Below are 19354 nucleotides of genomic sequence, written 5' to 3'. Positions count from 1 at the left end.
CAAAAGAATGATCCAGAAAGTCAACAATTAAAATGTTGAAAAAAGTTATACTATAGCATGCGGTAAAAACAGTAAAAAAAATGAATCATTCCAGATATCAATAAAATTTATGGTACGGCATTTTGAAGAAGTTTTATGGTGTAGAATTCAAAAGAATGGTCCAAAAAGTCAACATTTGAAATGTTGAAAAAAAGTCATACTATAGCATGCGATAAAAATGGTGAAAGAAGACATCATTCTAGATTCCCGCTAAAACTTATAGTACAGCATTTTGGAGAAGTTTATCATGTGGAATTTCAAAAGAACAGTCCAAAAAGTCAACATTTAAATTATAAAAGTCATACTATAGTATTGTGCAAAATGCCATACTATAGCAAGTCAAAAAATTCATCATTCCAAATGTCAAGAAAAGTCATAGTATAGCATTTTCAAGAACATTATAATATAGAATGTGGAAGAAACATACCAAAAAGTCAACAATTAAAATAAAAAACATGCCTGCCTGACACTTAGTACTGCTGATACTATTATTATTCATACTTATATTATTATTGAATACATATAATTATTATTGTCACACGCAATTACATATTAATATATATATATGTATATAATATGTTTAATATAGATACTGATGCTGACAAGGCTTCGCATTGCCAGTTTACACTGCGACTGAAAGGGTGGCGTTTTCCAAAGAATACACTCTGGAACTCGATTTTAAAAGTTTGTGTTTTTAGGGCCCCAAAAATGTAGTTGTGTGAATGAAAGGCCAAACTGCAAAAAAGTTCAGTGTTTCATAAAAGAACTGTTGCTGTGTAAATGGCCTGCTAGTCGCTGTGACGGTCAAAGGACAAAGGGATACCATAAAGCCCTCTGAGGCTAAGTGTGATTTCTTATATTGGGCTGTATAGATCATATTTTGTGTTAAACTGAATCATGATTTGATTCAAGTCTAGCAAACCAAAACCATGGTGGCCTGATCACATTTATTCTGCATCACAGTTAGCCATGTGCAATGTGTCAGGTTCTGTGAACAACATGCAACCTTAGCAAGTAAATATCAGCTACATTAGCATCTTGATGGTATCATCAGAAGCAGCAATCAAATGTTTCACATTTTTGGCAGCAAACTAGCAGCGACCTGTACAATATCAGTTGGTACAAAGAATTTAAATGGTCCAATATAGAAATCCACTGAGATAAAGGTCAGTTTGAATATTTTCCCTGCATAATTGTTCAAGCATAGTTGTGCAGGCATTTATTTTAACCCACAAAATCAATTTTTTGGACTAATTTTTCAGAAAAAAACCTGCTTGGTGTGAAATGGCTTTAAGAAAGGCTCAGTTATTTTTTTGTCTTTTTGCACCTAAACTATTGCAATTCACTGTCTACATGTCTCAGTGGCTGCCAGTACTTTAAAACAGAGGGTTTTATTTCATTTTTTTAATGTTTGGAGTCCCATTAGAAACCCACGGATAAGCCCTTTTAAACCAAAGACACCTTGTGGCTTTCTCAGCAGGTTCACTTGTGGATTGAATGGCCCTCTTCTTAGCTACTCCAGTATTGCCCAACCGAGTGAGGACTCTGCAGAATGAGTGTCCTGCAAAGCGTTCTGCAAAGCCTCTGCAGCTGACTTCTACGAGCTCCTAGAATGTTCTTTAGCCTCTGTCCCTGTACATGATCAGGTGTTTTGAAGCCTTAGAGCTGATGATCATGTCTTGCTGGAGTAATGTTGTGGCTTTGTGCGGTGGAAACTGCAGCTGCTAGTCAGAGGCTGTTTGGAGGAGGCCTGTTGTTGTTTTTGCCTGTCCCCGGGATTTCTCTCCAGCTCTGATGAAGGTGACTGCCTTCTTTGGGGCGTGATGGTGTCGGCTAAGGCTAAGCTCTCAGCAACTGCCTTTATCCTAGACTTCCTGGACTTGATGGAAGTCTGCCTACACGATGTTTGACCTGCAGTGTGCTCTCCCATGTTGTCCATGCTCCTTGCTGCCGGAGTCCTACCACTCTGCTCACTCGCTCTTCCTTGGAGAGCCAAGTTCCAAGCTCTTGGTTGGACTCCTGGATGGCTGCAGAGTCTCTCAGGTTTGAGTCAAAGAGCTTCCCCAAACTCTTGATTGGTTGCTCTGTAATGTATGGAATGACACTTCCTGAAATTGAGAAATGGAATCTGTCAGTCACCTTCCCCTTCTTCAGTACCATGGCCGTGACTTGGAGGGCTTAAAACTCATCCTTGCCCAGGTGATGAGTCTCTCCAGTCCTTGTAGGATCCACCTGCCTGCTGGGACTGATGTTGTTGTGATGGTGAGGTTGTAGGCTCTTATGGGGGGCTGTCTTACTCCAGACATGGTTAGGGGCCCTCTACATTCAGCCTCTGCCGACTTAACCACCATGTTCATGGCCAGTGCGAAAAGAATAACAGAGATGGTATATTCTGTTATTATTCCTTTGCCAAGATGCTGCCAGTCTGATGTTTGTGACCCAGAAGTGACCCTGAGCCTGAAACTATTGTAATAGTCCAGGTTCAGGTCCTTGATCTTACTGGGAACATAGTGAAGGTGTAGTGCAAGCTCAACCAGTTTATGTGGTATGGACCCATAGGCGTTGGCCAGGTCCAACCACAACACCATTATGTCGCCTCTGTTCTAACGGGCCTCTCTGATGAGCTGCGTGACGACACCAGTATGCTCCAAACAGCAGGGAGCTCCAGGAATCTCACCCTTCTGCACTGAGGGGTCGATGTAGTTGTTCATGAGAAGAAACTTGAAAAACAATGAAAAACATCTTCCCCTCAACCCTCAACAGTGAGATTGTCTGGAACTGGTCGATTTTTCTAGTTCTCCTCTTTTGGGATCCAAACTCCATCAGCACACCTCCACTGGTCAGCGACTTCCCCCTTCGCCAAATCACTTTCAAGATTTTCCACAAGTGCCAGAAAAGCTCCGGGCAGCATTTATAGACCAGGTAGGGTACGCCACTGGGGCCTGAATGAGCAGCCTTGATGACCCCCACAACCTCCTTCAGACCCGGCTCCCTTAGATTGAGCTCTGTTGTTGGGGGGGTGGGGATTATGAGTGCTTTGTTGGGTTCGAGCTCTTGATCCCTGATAGGGTCCTGGTTCACTTCCTCTTAAGAGTACTCAAGACAACTGCTGTGCTTGTCCCCTAGCAGTTGTTTGGTAAAGACAAAGGGATTGGCAATGAAGGCTGCTCGCTTCCTGGCTCTCTCTCTTTCCTGCCTCCTGTGCCACTCTGCTCTGTTTTACAGCTCTGCCAATTCCTGCTTCTCCTCATCAGTAGATGTCTTGTACTGTTTCTTGAGGGTTCGAAGCTCTTGACGCATTTGGTGTATTTTGGTGGCCCTGCAGTTCATGGTGTAAGAGGTAGTCTTTGTCTTGCTCTTCTCTTTCTGGCCAAATCTCACTGAAGCATAGGTGACAATGATGGTGGTCATCGTTTGGAGTCAACTGTCAGCATCTCCTTTGGGCTGTCGTTTGGATGATGTTGGACACATCCTCATCAAACTGCTGCCACTCACTTCATTTGCTGGCTGGGGGCCACTTAATCCGCTGCTGTGAAACTACTCTGCCGGGATTGGAAGACTCTGGTGCGTGGAGGGACTGGGCTCTGTGGGTTGCTTCCTGGTCGGGCTCCTCCTGCATCGCACCAGGTTCAGAACCTGTGCATTGCACCTCGCTCTCCCGCTCCAAAGATTTCATTTTGGCCTGGTAGATTCTTGCACAACATTCAGAGAGAAAAGTGGGGACAATTGTATTTCATCAGTCTTTTTTTTTTTTTTAAACTTGTTTTTATTTGACAAAAAGAGCAGTTCACAGATATTTGTAAATGTAACATTTTACATTTTACATTTTACATTTTTTTTTTTCCCTTCCAACCCCCCCACCCCCCCCCCCACCCCCCCCATCCCCACCCTGCTGTCAACATAAGACACAAATTAAAAAATAAATAAATAAATTAAAAATAATAATAATAATAAATAAATAAATAAATAAATAAAAAAAAATATATATATATATATTAAAAAAAATAATAAATGGAGTGGATATCTCGACAATGAGTATTTGCCTACTGACTACAAAGGTTTGCTGGGGGGCCCCTCAGTTTACAGGGGAGTACAGGCAAAGGTACACATAATTTCGACAGTTTAATTTTCAATCTTGTGGGAGGACTTCAAGACCCTCAAAATAGGTTAATAAAGGCCCCCACGTGTCATAGAACTTTTGGGTCGACCCTGAATACTATATTTTATCTTCTCTAATTTAAGGAAAAAAGTCAAGTCTTTCAGCCATGAGGAGGCTTTGGGTGCACATGCTGATTTCCACTCTAACAGGATTCTTCTCCGGCGAGGAGAATTGAAAAAGCAAGCATGTTCTTAATTTTATTTGTCAGTGATGAACCCTCTCCTGGGACTCCAAAAATAGCCAGTACAGCACTAGGTTGAATATCTTTGCCAAAAGCTTCAGATAGAGTTCGAAATATCATAGTCCAAAAATTAAGCAATTTATTACATGACCAAAACATGTGAGCAAGATCAGCCTTAGTTATATGACAACGTTCACATGTTTCACTGACATTAGAATAGATCCTAGAGAGTCTGGCTCTGCTATAGTGGATCCGATGGAGAACCTTAAACTGAATTAAGCCAAGACGGGGCACATGAGGTTGACCCATTTACTCTATATAGTGCATCGTCCCAGGTATCATCAGAAATGCTCGTTCCAAGCTCTTCTGCCCAGTCTGCCCTAATCTTATCAAGTGTCACTTTATTGAATGACATAATACTATTATAAATTTTTGATATGAGGCTCCTACGGTGCGTGGGGACCTGAAGAATGATGTCTATTCCTTTTTTTGGAGGTAGGTTTGGAAAACACGGGCTAATGGTACGAACAAAATGACGGATCTGAAGATAACGGAAAAGATTAGAGCGCTGTAGATTGAACTTGGTGAAGAGAGCGTCGAATGTAACAAAGGTTCCATCTATGTAGAGATCAGTGAACTGACTTAGGCCCGCCCTCTGCCACTGGGCAAAAACAGGATCTGACTTGGCTGGAAGAAAGGCATGATTATTGCAGATGGGGCTATAAAGGGAGAAGTCTGTCAATTTAAAATTCTGTCGAAATTGTGACCAAATTTTTAATGTGGAAATTACAATAGGGCATGAGGAGTATTGTTTAGGAGAGAGGGGGAGCTTGGAAGTCACCAATACAAAGAGTGATGATGATGCACAGGCATTAATTTCTGATTGACACCAATCAGTATCTGGTCTCTGAATCCAATAGACTATTTTTTGTAGATTTGCTGCCCAATAATAATACATCAGGTTGGGCAGGGCCATTCCCCCCCTCTGTCTTAAGCCTCTGGAGGAATGCCTTACGGATTCTAGGATGTTTATTACCCCACAAAAATGAAGACAACAGTTTGTCAACAAGTCTAAAAAATGACTTTGGGAGGAAGACTGGTATACTCTGAAAAAGATATAAAAACCTCGGCAATATGTTCATTTTGATACATGCTATTTTCCCTGCTAGGGAGAGGTTTAGAACGCTCCATTTTTGAAAGTCACATTTAAGCTTGTTAATCAGGGGAGTAAAGTTTTTTATCATATAGACCAGAGAATGAACGGGTAATATTAATTCCCAAATATTTAAATCCTGATCTAGAAAGAGGGAAAGGTAAATCTGTTTCTGCAATTTGGAGGGCTAAGTTGTTGATTGGGAAGCACTCACTTTTTGAAAAGTTCAGCTTATATCCTGAGAACCTGCCAAATCGATGTAACATATTCACAACATCAGGGGCAGATGATACTGGGTTTGAAATGTAAAGTAATAAGTCATCCGCATATAGAGAAACTCTGTGTTCTAATTGTTTTCTACAGATTCCCTTAAAGTGTTGCGAGGTTTTCAGCATAATAGAGAGAGGTTCGATAGCTAAAGCAAATAAAAGTGGACTGAGGGGACAGCCCTGCCTGGTGCCCCTGAACAGCGAGAAGGGTTTAGAAGACAATTTGTTAGTGATCACTCTTGCTTTAGGTGATACATATAACAGCCGTATCCAAGATATAAGTTTTGGCCCAAATCCAAATTTTCCCAGTACTGCAAACAGATATGGCCACTCGACCCGATCGAATGCTTTTTCCGCATCCAGGGAGACCACGACCTCTGGGGTCTCCAAGGATGCGGAAGATGAACGACACTGAGAAGCCTGCGTATATTAGAGAAGGAAGGAATGGCGGCTTCTGATAAAGCCAGTCTGATCTGACGAGATAATGTCCGCCATCACAGTATCCAACCTGATAGCAAGGAGCTTGGCTAGTATCTTAACATCTGCATTTAAAAGCGATATGGGCCTGTAGGAGCCACACTCTACCGCAGTTTTGCCAGGTTTCAACAAGAGTGTAATATTAGCTTCTGTGAGGGTCCGTGGCAAGGTTCCCTGATCCAGTGAATGATTAAACATTTCAAGTAACAAAGGGGCCAGTTTGGAGGAAAATTTTTTATAAAATTCGACTGGGTAGCCATCAGGCCCGGGGGCCTTACCGCTCTGCATAGCAGAAATGGAGCCGGTAATTTCATTAAGTGTGAGGGGCTTATCCAAATCTGTTCTTTTGTTAGGATCAATGGAGGGGGCATCTAAGTTATCTAGAAAATTTAGCATGTCCGTATCATCCTCTGGGAATTCAGATGCATACAAATTTGAATAAAATGTCTTAAAAATATTATTAATTTCGACAGGGTCGACTGTTAGCTCATCAGAAGACTTCTAATCTGTGGTATGAGCTGAGCTGCTGCTCTGCATTTAAGTTGGTGAGCCAAGAGACAGCCCGCCTTTTCACCATGCTCATACGTGAATCCTCGAGACCTGAGGAGAAATTGTTCCGTTTCTTGTGTTGATATTAGATTATACTGCATTTGTAAATCCAGTCTTTCTTTGTATAGTTCAGGAGATGGTGACATTGAGTGTCTACGGTCTAAGTCAAATATTAAATCTATGAGTTGTTCTTGCTTTAGTTTTCTGGCTTTATTGCGTGCTGCTGTGTAAGATATTATTTCACCCCTGATTACCACTTTCAATGTCTCCCACAAGATGGACGGCGATACTGAGTCTGATTTGTTTGTCAATAGAAAATTATCTATAGCAGTAGATATTGTTTTATAAAAGTTTTCATCTGCTAGTAGAGTTGAGTCCATTCTCCAACTGGGGCGCTGAGCTTGATTGAGAGGAAAGTCTAAATCCAGTAAAACCGGTGCATGGTCTGATTCCACGATAGCCGAATATTCACTTTTCCTAACAAAAGGCAGCAGTGATTTATCTATAAAAAAGTAATCAATTCTTGAATACGTTTGGTGCACGTGTGAGAAAAGATGAGAACTCCTTGTTACGCGGAAAGAGAAAACGCCAAGGATCCACACAACCTGTCTCATTCATGAATGTAGACAGGGCATGCGCCATCCTGGAAGGAGACACCGACTTAGAGCTGGATCGGTCCAAGGTCGGATCCATAACACAGTTTATGTCACCCCCAAAGATCAAACGGTGAGAGTTCAGATTAGGTAGAGTAGAGATAAGCTTAGATACAAAGCTGGCATCGTCCCAGTTAGGAGCATATATACAAGCAAGTGCAACTTGAGTATGAAGGAGGGAGCTGGTCACTATGACAAATCGGCCTTGTGGGTCTGATATGGACTCCTTCAGGGTAAACTGTACATTTTTGTGTATTAAAATCGCTGTACCTCTTGCTTTAGTGTTGAATTGTGAATGGTAAAGTTGTCCCACCCATGGTTTTTTGAGTTTCATATGATCTGCTGTTACCAAATGTGTCTCTTGTAAAAATGCTATTTCTGTTTTTAATTTTTTAAGGTGGGCAAAAATTTTTGCCCGTTTCACCGGCCCTCTCATACCTTTTACATTCCAACTGGTAAAGCGTACTGCTGAACCCCTCATTATTACATTGCTACTTGATACATCATCCATAGTCATTCAGTTTGTGTGTTATCTTATCCACAGAATGAAATACCAAAACATGAGATTAAAAAAAAAAAAAAAAAAAAAAAAAAAATTCACAAACCCCAAAAAGGCAGCACTGTACTTGAACCTTAGAACCCACCTAAACTCTGCCTTTGCTTCCCCAACTGAAGCAAATTGCAGTCCCCTACATGAAACATAGATCTCCCGATAGACCATTCACGCACTAACTTAACTAACTTGGGGGAGGGCTCCCGAACAACATAGCATGTAGGGATTACACTATCAATGTATAAGCTGAACCATTAACTATGATATGGACAGAGGCATATGGAAGAAAGAAGAGGAAAAGAGAAAGGAATAAAATAAGTAGAATAATGGTAATAATGGGAAAAATAATAATAGAATAAGAAACGTGATGGTCCTATAACTATCTAAACCTTTGATGAGGCAGTTAGAGAATAACACAAGATAGATGATTGAAATAATATGGTAGTGATTTAGACAGGACCATACATAAAACAAATACCCGTGGATATGTCTGTATGTGTTAAGACACAAAGAAAACGGTTTTTGAAACTAAGTTTTATCTTACCCACGGAGTCTCAGCAAGTCCGAGGAAACCAAACATAAAACCAGTCCACTTGGGCAGGAGTCCTGGAGTCAAGACATACTGTTGTTTTGTTCTCTTTCCTATAATAAGAACAGTAAACAAACTCTGAGCGCAAAGTGCGCAGCTGCCGCAGAATGGAACAAATCAGTCATTCCGCCTCAGTCTTAATAAACAGCAGGCAGATGTTTACTTTGCGACATGGCGATCATAGAACACTTTCGCCTCCTCCGGGGTCTCAAAAAGGTGGCTTTCTCCATTGAAGGTGACTCTGAGCCGGGCTGGGAATAGCAGGCGAAACTGCACTCCTCTCTGATAAAGAGCCCGCTTTACGTCGTTAAATGCCGACCTTTTCTTGGCGAGGGTGGTGCTGAGGTCTGGATAAATCCTCAAGGTGGCGTCCTTGTACTTGACTTCGTGCTGCCTGGACCATCTCAGAGCGGCGTCCTTGTCCCGGTACCGGTGAAAGCACAGAATGAAGGGCCGCGGGGGTCGTCCTGCTGGCGGCTTTGGTCCGGCTGCGCAGTGCGCGCGGTCGAGCTCCGGCGGGGATGTGAATATGTTGTCACCCATGGGGTTTTTCAGCAACTCTGAAATGAAGATTAGTGGATCACGACCATCTTCACTTCCTTCAGGTAAATTCAGGATACGTAGATTGGCTCTACGCGACCTATTTTCAGCGTTGCGTTCTTTTGGCCTGGAGAGTCTTGACGCTGGCTTCAGCTTCACATATCCGCTGAAAGTTGTCGCCTGCCAGGGTTTCTGTTTTAGCCAGCCGGCCCTGAAAAGAGCTTAGCTTCTCACGTAGCCCATCCATAGAGGCCTGCAGGGGCTGGAGTGATTCCTGAATCAGTGTCGCCACATCATCTCTAAAGCTGGCCCGCTGCTTGGACAGCTCGGTTATCAGTTGAGACATGGAGATGGGGTCTTTGCGTTTGCCGTGGTCCGGACGCAAATATGCGTCGGTATACGTCGATACGACGTTAGATATGCGTTAAAAAGTTCAGTTGTTAAAGTTAAAATGATAAGTGATCAGGAGCCCCTACACCATGCGTCTCTCTCCTACATCGCCAAACCGGAAGTCTCATATTTCATCAGTCTTTATGAAATTAAATAACCCCCCCCCCCCCCCCCCCAAACCCCCCCCCCCCCCCTGCTCATTCACTTTAACCTACTTAACCCTGGTGACTGGTCTGAGAGGGTTTCCCGATATTATGTACTCTGGTTGTGAACCTTATCCAGAGAACCTTCTGTGCCCCTCCAGATGAAGAAGTAACACTGCCTCCAGAGAATCAGAGTCATTCTTCCTTTCAGCCTCAAGCATTTTTAAATCCTTCATAGTGTATGCAGATATATATCACAATATCATCCACTCTGCTCAATAACAGCAGAATTGTCATCGTCATCGCCATGCGTCAACCCTTGCAAGAAGTAGAACTTAATCAAATCATGAAAAGAGCCATATTACTCAATTTATCTTATTCCTCAATTTATGTATTTGTAAGTATTCTAACTTTAAAAAGGACATTCTTTGAAGGTAAGCATGAATGTCAAAGTGCTTTTTGATCATCAGCAAGTTTTTTTTTGTGTGTTTTTTTTTTCATGCCTGATGTCATTGGCTTATTGATGCATCATCTGTTTGGTTACTGAATCATAAGTAACATCCAATCCTATTCATCGAAGTTCAGGGATATTTGGCTACTTCACCAGAAACATTGATTCTTATTAAGGTGTTTGTTGTGATGTCAGGAGTAAATTAAGGATATTTTAAGTGACTGTTGTATGATATTGTTTGATATTAGTGACTTGCTGATTTCATGTTTTTATATATTTACAGCTATTTTTGATTCTTTACCATATGACAGTAGGTATTATGGAGCAGTAGCACTACCATCAAAATCTTAGTTTAGAAGTTCATTTTATTTTACAGCTCTCAGCTGAGCATGTTCTGCCACATTGAACTGTAGAGCCATCTGCTATAGATCATGGTAAGGTCTTTGACCCAATTGTTTTTGACTGAGAATCTGTCAGAGACAAACAGTTTCAATGAATATATACATTTTTATCAAATTTGTACAAAGGCACAAATGGAGTAACATTTTGTGAAAATGGCGAATCAAGGCCTTAACCTTTCAGAGTAAAGGACAAACATGAGATGATTTTGAAGTTCAGTAGCTATTTTCCCCTTCACTACTGAAATGGAATCATTGGATTACATACCTGGTAAACACATGTGGTGAGCCAGCTACATCTGGCTGTGTGTGTGTGTGTGTGTGTGTGTGTGTGTGTGTGTGTGTGTGTGTGTGTGTGTGCGTGTGTGTGTGCGTCTGTGTCTGTGTGTCTGTGTCTGTGTGTCTCTGTGTGTGTGTGTGTGTGCGTAAAACCTGAGCAAAGGGCCTTAAATGGTAGGGAGACAACACTGAAGGCAATGGGGCATAAATGAACTACCAGGAGGCTTCATCACCAACAACCCCCCGCCCACTCCTCCACTCTCTACCCTTTAGGAAAGCTGGTGATTGCTGACACCAAGAGGGCCATGCTGCTTCGAACAAAACACATTCTTATTGGCAACAAAGGGGAGCTGCACATCGGAAGCCCAGACTGTCCGTATAAAGGCAACCTCACAATCTCCCTTTTTGGAAGGTATGAAATTTAGCAGAAAGTCATAGTGTTGGTCAGGGCAGGAATGTGTTTTTAAGAGGTGATGCAAAAAGATAATACTCGGTTTAATTATTCAAATCAGCCAATGTGTAAGTGTTATCTGATATTCTGAAACTATTGACCTTATTGTTTGTGCTTCCACATTGCATCTCTATAATCTGTAATGACAATAACTTTGCTAGGCATGCCAGCTTTATCATCCTTCACATGTCCATAAGTTGTTTTTAAGCTTAAAGGGGAACAAAAAACATTTTTTTAAAAGATGATATTATTCAGGAGGCTATAAATATGACGGAAAAAAACAACTTGCTCATGAACACTCATATTGCCAGGGCGTGCCAGAAACTACTAGGTGGCAGTGTCATTACAGTAAACAGAAGCTGCCTGCCATTGGCAATTTCAATGGATTACAGGATTTAAACATTTGCAATTTAAATAAACATGCTGTCACTTTCATTTTTACTTTTATGTTAACACTAAACACACTTTTTTCATCATCTTTGAGTAGTTAAAGTTCCTGTGAGTCCTGTCCTTGGACAGTCTTTAAGTGTGAGTCCATGACCTATATCACACATCCACCCCTGTCTTTCCTGTTATTCTTTACTGGCAGTTACCACGTGAAGGTAAAATGCCTTTTTTCCCATTTTTCATCCTCAAGATGAACCTCTGAAATATGGTGACGTGTGATGTCTACATTAGGGTCATAAACACAGTCACTGAAGTATACTTTATGCCTAAAATTTCACTTTTAGAAAGACAAATGAATAAGATGTTTCTAATCCTCCCGCACTTTTCTTAGATTGGATGACAGTGATAAGGAACACAGCTACTTTGGAAGGAAGTACATTGGTGTGGGAACAGGAGGGACACTAGAGATCCATGGAAAAAAGAAACTGTCATGGACGTTCCTCAACAAGACCCTCCACCCTGGAGAGAGCAACCAAAATAACTACCTGTTCCAGAGAAGTTGGGGGAACCGAGGTATCATCATCCACGTTATCGACCCCAAGACTGGAGCTGTGCTGCATAATGACAGGTAAGCAGGGGCGTGAATATAGACAATGCATGCAGTGCAGTTGTGTTTGGGGTATAGAGAGTGGGTCCTCCAACAATATTTAACAAAATCATGTGCTTACATATACATGATAAGAACTATAAATAAACAATTCAATTAAAATAATAATAATTTCTCTTTTGTCATATGGATGATGTCAAATGTTTGTGTGTGCTATAACTAGTAACTAGTGTCCACTGGGGCCCGCCGTAAGTACGTTATACAGTTAAGAGTCCCCCTGAAGCAGAGGATGCATCTCGGCTGATGTCTTGGCATCTCATAAGCTGTTTAACCACAGAGTTGTAATGAGGGAGACAAAATTGCCTCTAATGGCTGTGACATTGTTATTACAACACCACTCATATGCAGGTTAAGTCAATTGCAGTGAGAAATTAAAGAACAATAAACAGCAAATATTACTTTTGAAGTGGAGCAGTGTTTTAATAATAGATGTCATTTGTTTTTCTTGCTGCTCTGGACTTGGGGAGGTTATTTTGGCACCCAGACTCTGTGTAAGCACGTTCCCTGATTTTTCCATTTAATGTTTATTAATATATTTTATTAGTGACAGAAAATAAAAAAAAAAAGCATTTGAGATACATCAACAGTTCTCCAACAGTTCTCAAGCCTCCGAGTGGGTGGGCTGAGCTACGGGTTTGATGAACAGTTGAGCCAGGAAGGTTACAAAGCACAATGCAAAAAAAGCGTCAGTGTAGACACATTCATGCCACATCTTTGAAATTCTCAGTGTTTTGGGTCCTTTAACACTCCTTTCCGTACACACTCACAGCCATATCCAGAAAAGGTATTGTGCTGCTTTTGCAGGCACTAAATATTTGAGAGAATGAGATAGCATGCAATCAACAAAGCACTCGCAAAAGGTGAAATGCACGCAAACTGCACTGCCAAGCAGACAGCGTCCTAGGTGTGCCTTACCCAATTGCATGTATGTAAATTAGGGAATCAAAAATTCATCGCAAAACTACCCCCTTCCTATGCAAACAAGTCTTATTGCAAATACCATCCATTTCACAAAGACCAGAGCTAGTTTCCACAGGCAGTTAAAGCGGTGCTATTTAATGCCACTGAGATGCGTGTATTAAATAGGTGCAGTTTCCCTCTCTTTAAAGCTCATAAGCTTTTAAGTATATTGCATTGATATTGAGTGATATTATGGGTAAAATCTACAGTCAGAGAGGGAATCAAGTGGGCTGTGAGCTTCTGTCAGAGACAGTTCTGATGGAGATCAGGAATTATCAATAAGGGCTGCCTTATTACAAACTGCGGCACTGTGTGTAAAAGTGCAAGGCCTGGGTCTTATTTTGGAGACATGTATAGTGCCAGCTTCTGTGAGATGCTACAGCCAGTTGCAACACACAGCCAGCTTTGGGCAACAAACAAAGCCAATGGTTTCTGAAGAATGTTGTGCTCTCTGCAGTGTGATTATGAACCAATCTGTGTTCTGAAATATGGAGAAACACTTGGAAAAGCCTGAAACACTTGGAAAAGATGTGCTTGCTCAATTAGACGCAAAAGGAGGGCAAAGTGCCAAACTTCGTGGGCGTGTTAGTGCTGGCTAATATTACGTGCAAATTACTTGTAGATAGGGTGCTAAAACCGGGCAGATTGATGGTGCTAATTCTACCCAAATTTGGTATGTCACTGTGGATCTGGCCCTCAATGTAGTAGGTAAATGAGTTAATGCAAGTGTCCTTTCTATGAATTTGGTACCTTGATTTATAAACCCAATAATGATAACACTCATTTACACAGTTGCTGAAACACACACTATTGCTGTGTCTGCAGTAGTTTTTACTCTTTTCTCCAATGTTGTGATAACATAAAGTGTGAAATAAAGTGGTGTGCAGAGAATTATGTGTTTGGCCTAGGGAGGAATTATTAAGATTATTTTAATATTCATTTTGTCCTTCAGAAAGTGTGATGCACCACTCTTACTGCTTTACATGGAGTGCTCAACCAGGGTGGAACTAGCATTGATACATACAGGTATCAGTGCTATATGTACAATATTTACATCTTATTATCCCCATTTTACAGTTTTGCATTTTTATGCCATACAGAGTTGCTACAGAATTAATCCCCTCAAATTTACTTCCCCTCTGTTATTACAATCTCTTTCTTTAGGATACACATTCATGGAAGTAGAAAGGAGGGTTCTTTACCCTCTGACCATGAGATTTTTACTTTCAACACTAAATGAGCATTATATATGTCAGAGGTTGATAAAGTTGTTGATCATTACCTGGGACTGTTTTACAAGCAGAGTGGTTTTCAAAATGTATTCTCTGACCTTTTGGATGAGCGAAATACTCGGTAATGATTTTGCTCCATTCTGTTGTTCCTCTTTTGACATCCCTTCACTCCCACAGGTTTGACACATATCGTAGTAAGGATGAGAGTCACCGCCTTGCTAAGTATGTGGATAGTGTGGAGGCGGGTCTCATACTGGCCATGGTGGTCAATGACGAGGGCTCAAACAACTTGGAGGACTTGGCTAAAAATAGCCTCTTCAGGCTGGGCAGCCAGCACATCAGCAGTCTGGGATTTCGGTGAGCTCACCAAATATTGTTTTTGAAATTAAATGACATCGCTGTGACCTTTTGCAACTTTTGATGGAAGTTTTATTTTGGCATGTTGAAACAAAGACAAAATGTTGTTCATATTTAAAAAATGACAGATTGAGAAAGGTTGCTGATCAGTACTCTTTGCTCAACATTTCTGCTCAGCTCTACCCATGCAAACTCATAGATTCTGCTCTCATCATGTCAGGAAAGAAGCACATTGTGTTCTCTGGTTCTCAGTCTTTTTAGTGATTACTGTAAATTCAAACTGAACTATTTGCTGTGAAAATGTTACAACCTCAGGTGTGTCATAATGTATAGTTGTCTTTTTCTATTTAACCCCTGAAGCTTTTTGCAACATTTTGGTATGATTTTCAATCCATTATGTTCTATCTACACCTACATAATCTGTTGAAATTTAATACAAAAGCTCTGTCAGACAATCTTTACAAAGTTTATACTCTCAAACATGTGTAAATTCAATGACATGTCTATTATTGGGGTAATAACTAAAAGTGGAGTTGTATGGATTCCGTTATACATATGTATAATTTTTCATTTTTACACCTCTCAATATAATGCTGCCCAATAGAAAACCATCACCTGATGAATCAACAGTAAGTCCAATAATTATTCTCCTTTTAGTTCTAGTTTGTTCCCCACCAAGTCCTGAGAAAAATATCTGCCTCTGATCAACAGCCACTCTCCAACTATGTCTGTCTGCTGATGTGAAAACAAAGTGGAAGACGACATACTTTATTCGTCCCAAGGGAAATTTACATTTTTTACTCTGTTGATTGGACATGCACATACACACAGGCCCAAAATACACACACAAAATGATGAACTTTGCTCAGCCCTACGAAGCAGCACAGCAGTAGACATAAAATCAGGCAAGGCCCAGATGCACTGACATAAGGAAATATGCCATTTAATGTACCTTTGTCCAAGTGCATGTGCACCACTAGTGGGTTACTGATAACCCTTTTGTTTGTGCTTTAGTGACTCTGCAGTCTGTCTCTGAATCTGTGTGTGTGTGTGTGTGTGTGTGTGTTAGAATGTCAGGAATGCGTGGGAAATGGGAACTGAATTTTGCCCTGATAACAAAACCCCTGGAGATGTCTCGGGGTTTCTGACATAAGGGGCATCTGAGGGGCATACTGACAAATTCCTCAAAAAAGACTCAGCTGTGCTCCTTTGTTTTTTCATTTAAAAAAAGCATGCAGAACTGTTGGATAGGTGGCTTTGCATAGTAAACCACAAGCTTGTGTGAATGTGTTCTGTTGTGCACATTGCTAGTCAACTACAATCTCAGAGACCTTGTTGTGGGCTGAGAGAAGATGCTGGTGAATCTTGGCCATGTGGGCTCTGTGGTTAGCCTCCAAAGCCAGGCGGTCGAATGAAACTTAATGCTGCTGAGGAAACCACAGAAAACACTGAGAGGGTTTCATAAACGACATGAGGACAGAGCATAAGTTAACATTCCATTTCCTAATTTCCACTTTGCTCCATGGTTGTGGATGATATAGAGGACAGAGTAAATGGATGGGAGTGATGATAATGTGACAGGGATTCCTGCCTAATGACTCTTGTCGCCTTGTCTCCACACTATTGCCAACAGGCCAACACTGGTGTCATCAGGAGAGAGAGGCTGTGTAATTTGTGGCACACCCACAGATATTTAAATAAGCTGGAATTTATGAGACAGTGTAGACTGCAATACATTCTCAGTTATGTAATTTAGGTTTGTTTTCTGCAGCTGCCATAGTGGAGCTGGTGGCAACATAGAAGCAACAGCAACATACCTCAGAAAAATTCATTTAAACCCAATTGGGGAACATATACAGATGTGGTTTAAAGAGGAAATTAAGGATTCATTCAAGTTAAAATAACTAACTAAATGCATTTCCTCTTTGATCAATAATTATTTAACAAACATGAAAAATGTAAGCACATTAAAGAAAAAAAAGCCGGTAACCAAATGCAGGTGGTTGTCTTGGAAAAAGTTCAACAGATACAGTGACAGAGACAGTGAAACATACAGCATATGTGGTAAAAGACTGAAACAGTGAAAGATGGAGATTGGTGAGCCATAGGACATAAGAAAACAAAAAAAGGAGGTCACTAATGAATTGCTCCTGAGTGTAAAAATGAATTTTCAGCCAAGGACAAAACTGTCCATTTTCATAAACTGAGGGTGCTTTCACACCAGAGCTGTTTGTTCACCCCAGGTTCGTTGCCTCGGATACAAGTGATTCGCTTAAAACTGCTTGACAAACTGACAGTGAGGTTATATAATTTAACATAACGATTAAGCGGTTAGACATTAACACTAAGAAGTGCTCTGCACATAACGCTAAGGTTTATTTAAAAAGGAAACCTGTCACTGCAGAGTTATCTTATTAACATTAACAGTATTTCTAGACAGAAATTTTGTCATGTGGTATGGAATGCATATTATGCATTCTATAGAACAGAAAAAAAAGAAAAGTAGTAACCTATATTACAAACATAACTCACTGTCCATCATAGAAAACTCAGAGCTCGGGCTTAGCTAGCAGTCACATAGCTCGCTGAAGCATGCACTGCTACGTCCTGAAAAAAAAACAGCCATGTGGATAAAACACTGTTTTTACAGAGTTCCCATCTCAGTGATGCATCATGGGATACCTCCTTTATTTACCCAGACTCCCCAGTTGTGGGTGTCCTGTGTGTGTGGAGATAATGCTCACATTTCACCTGCAGTTTTGCTGCTGCTGGTATCTGTATGTCTTTCTTCTTCCATTTCTGGCTTCTCTTTCTCTCTCTGTCTTCTTCCTGTCTGTTCTTCACCCCCTTATCTTTTCCTCTATCCAATATATCCCCTATTTTATCCTTTCCCCACTTCAGCTCTCCTCTCTTTTACTTTTACAGGCATCCCTGGACTTTTATAGTGACAAAGGGTGACACTTCTTCTGCTGTGGAGGGTCATGCTGTCTATCAAGGTATGAATCCATTTTTTCTGCTCTTTTTTTCTACACAGAAGCGAGCCTTTGCAACCAACCTGATCTTGTTTATTTGTAAAATTAGGGCTTTACATGACACAGAATTATGTCAGTCAAATCAGATTTGTCTGTTTAATACAAATATTCAACAGTTCATACAAAGTTCTAAAGTTTGAACAGGGTTCAGCAAACTCACCTGGTATTTTGTGTGTGTGTGTGTGTGTGTGTGTGTGTGTGTGTGTGTGTGTGTGTGTGTGTGTGTGTGTGTGTGTGTGTGTGTTTGTGTGTGTGTGTGTTGTCAGGAACCAAGTCCTCCTCAGAGGCCCAGAGCTCCTGTGTTTTTCATTCAAGTTATGGGGACCATTTCAGCATCACAGCCAGCAGTCAGTGGGTGCAAGGTAACTTTCCTCTCTCTCTCTCACTGTCTCTAGCACACACACACACAAAATAATGAGTTTTGGATGACTCTCAACTTTCAAACTCTAGGTTTCGATCTCAATATCTACAAACACACAAACATACAGACACAGGCAAACAGAATTCCCTGTTCCATCACCTCACTTCCATCACCTTCGTGAGCTGTTGTTAATCAGCTTTAGTGATTTAGTGATTCATCCACAACTTCCGTAGAACCAGAAAGGTTGCACAGGCTAGCGTCATGTACATGTGGCAATGTATGTGTAACATCAAATGCCTCACCAGCACTCACTTAGATGTCTGAGATCAGATCAAACATCTGAACATGCGCCAGCAATTGACTCATAATGGAGACACAGGCATTAGATACTTATGACACAGGGGTAGGCTGGTCATTTCATATACATGCAGCATTCAAACAAAAAGACAGGGTGCATGTGCGTAACATACACTTCCCCCTGATTTAGTGTAATATACACCCCTCCTTCCTGTGCATGTAATCTCCTATGCACACATGCCATATTAACACACTACACTGTGCGTACAGGTACAGATTGTATAACATAAAAAGAAGTCATCAGCACTAACTGATAAGCATTTAATACTGTTTATTGATACAAAGCAGACAAAAACTGACGCGTGTCAGCCCTACATGTATCAATAAACAGTATTAAATGCTTATTGTTGAGTGCTGACGACTTCTTTTTACTTTAGTGATTTTTTAGTCGGCACTCAGAATACTCTAAAGAATTCAATTCAAAAAAAGTTGGACATTGTCTAAAACTTGAATAAAAACAGAATACAATGTTGCAGAGCTTTCTCCAGGTTCTCTACAACTTTTGATGATATTATGGATTGTAGATGGTGAAAATTAAATTCCTAAATTCCTTGCAATTTGGTAAGAGAAACATTGCTCCCAAACTGTTGAACTTTTTGCCCATGTAGTTTTTCACAAAGAGACCATCCTTGCCTGCAAACAGCTGGGCCTTTTGAGGATGCCCCTTTCACACCCAATAATAATATTATCAGCTGTTAGTAATTAACCTGTTCCCCTGTAGAATGTT

The 19354-nt window shown here is 40.9% G+C and overlaps 1 protein-coding gene across 3 annotated transcripts in view; it reads left to right on the top strand.

The window, feature by feature from the left end:
* The window catches only part of LOC121941822 (cell migration inducing hyaluronidase 1), a 141767-nt gene that overhangs the window by 43802 nt on the left and 78611 nt on the right, over nt 1-19354 (top strand). For all 3 annotated transcript variants that reach the window (XM_042484707.1, XM_042484725.1, XM_042484717.1), the window contains exons 4-8: nt 11097-11235; nt 12053-12289; nt 14698-14877; nt 17803-17873; nt 18176-18271. In XM_042484707.1, the coding sequence (XP_042340641.1) occupies nt 11097-11235; nt 12053-12289; nt 14698-14877; nt 17803-17873; nt 18176-18271 (723 nt within the window). The remainder of the gene's footprint in view (nt 1-11096; nt 11236-12052; nt 12290-14697; nt 14878-17802; nt 17874-18175; nt 18272-19354) is intronic.

The sequence above is a fragment of the Plectropomus leopardus genome, chromosome 1 (genome assembly GCF_008729295.1).
Source record: "Plectropomus leopardus isolate mb chromosome 1, YSFRI_Pleo_2.0, whole genome shotgun sequence".
Lineage (NCBI taxonomy): Eukaryota > Metazoa > Chordata > Actinopteri > Perciformes > Serranidae > Plectropomus > Plectropomus leopardus.
Note: the sequence above shows the minus strand (reverse complement) of the source record. Positions and strands in the feature narration are given on the sequence as shown.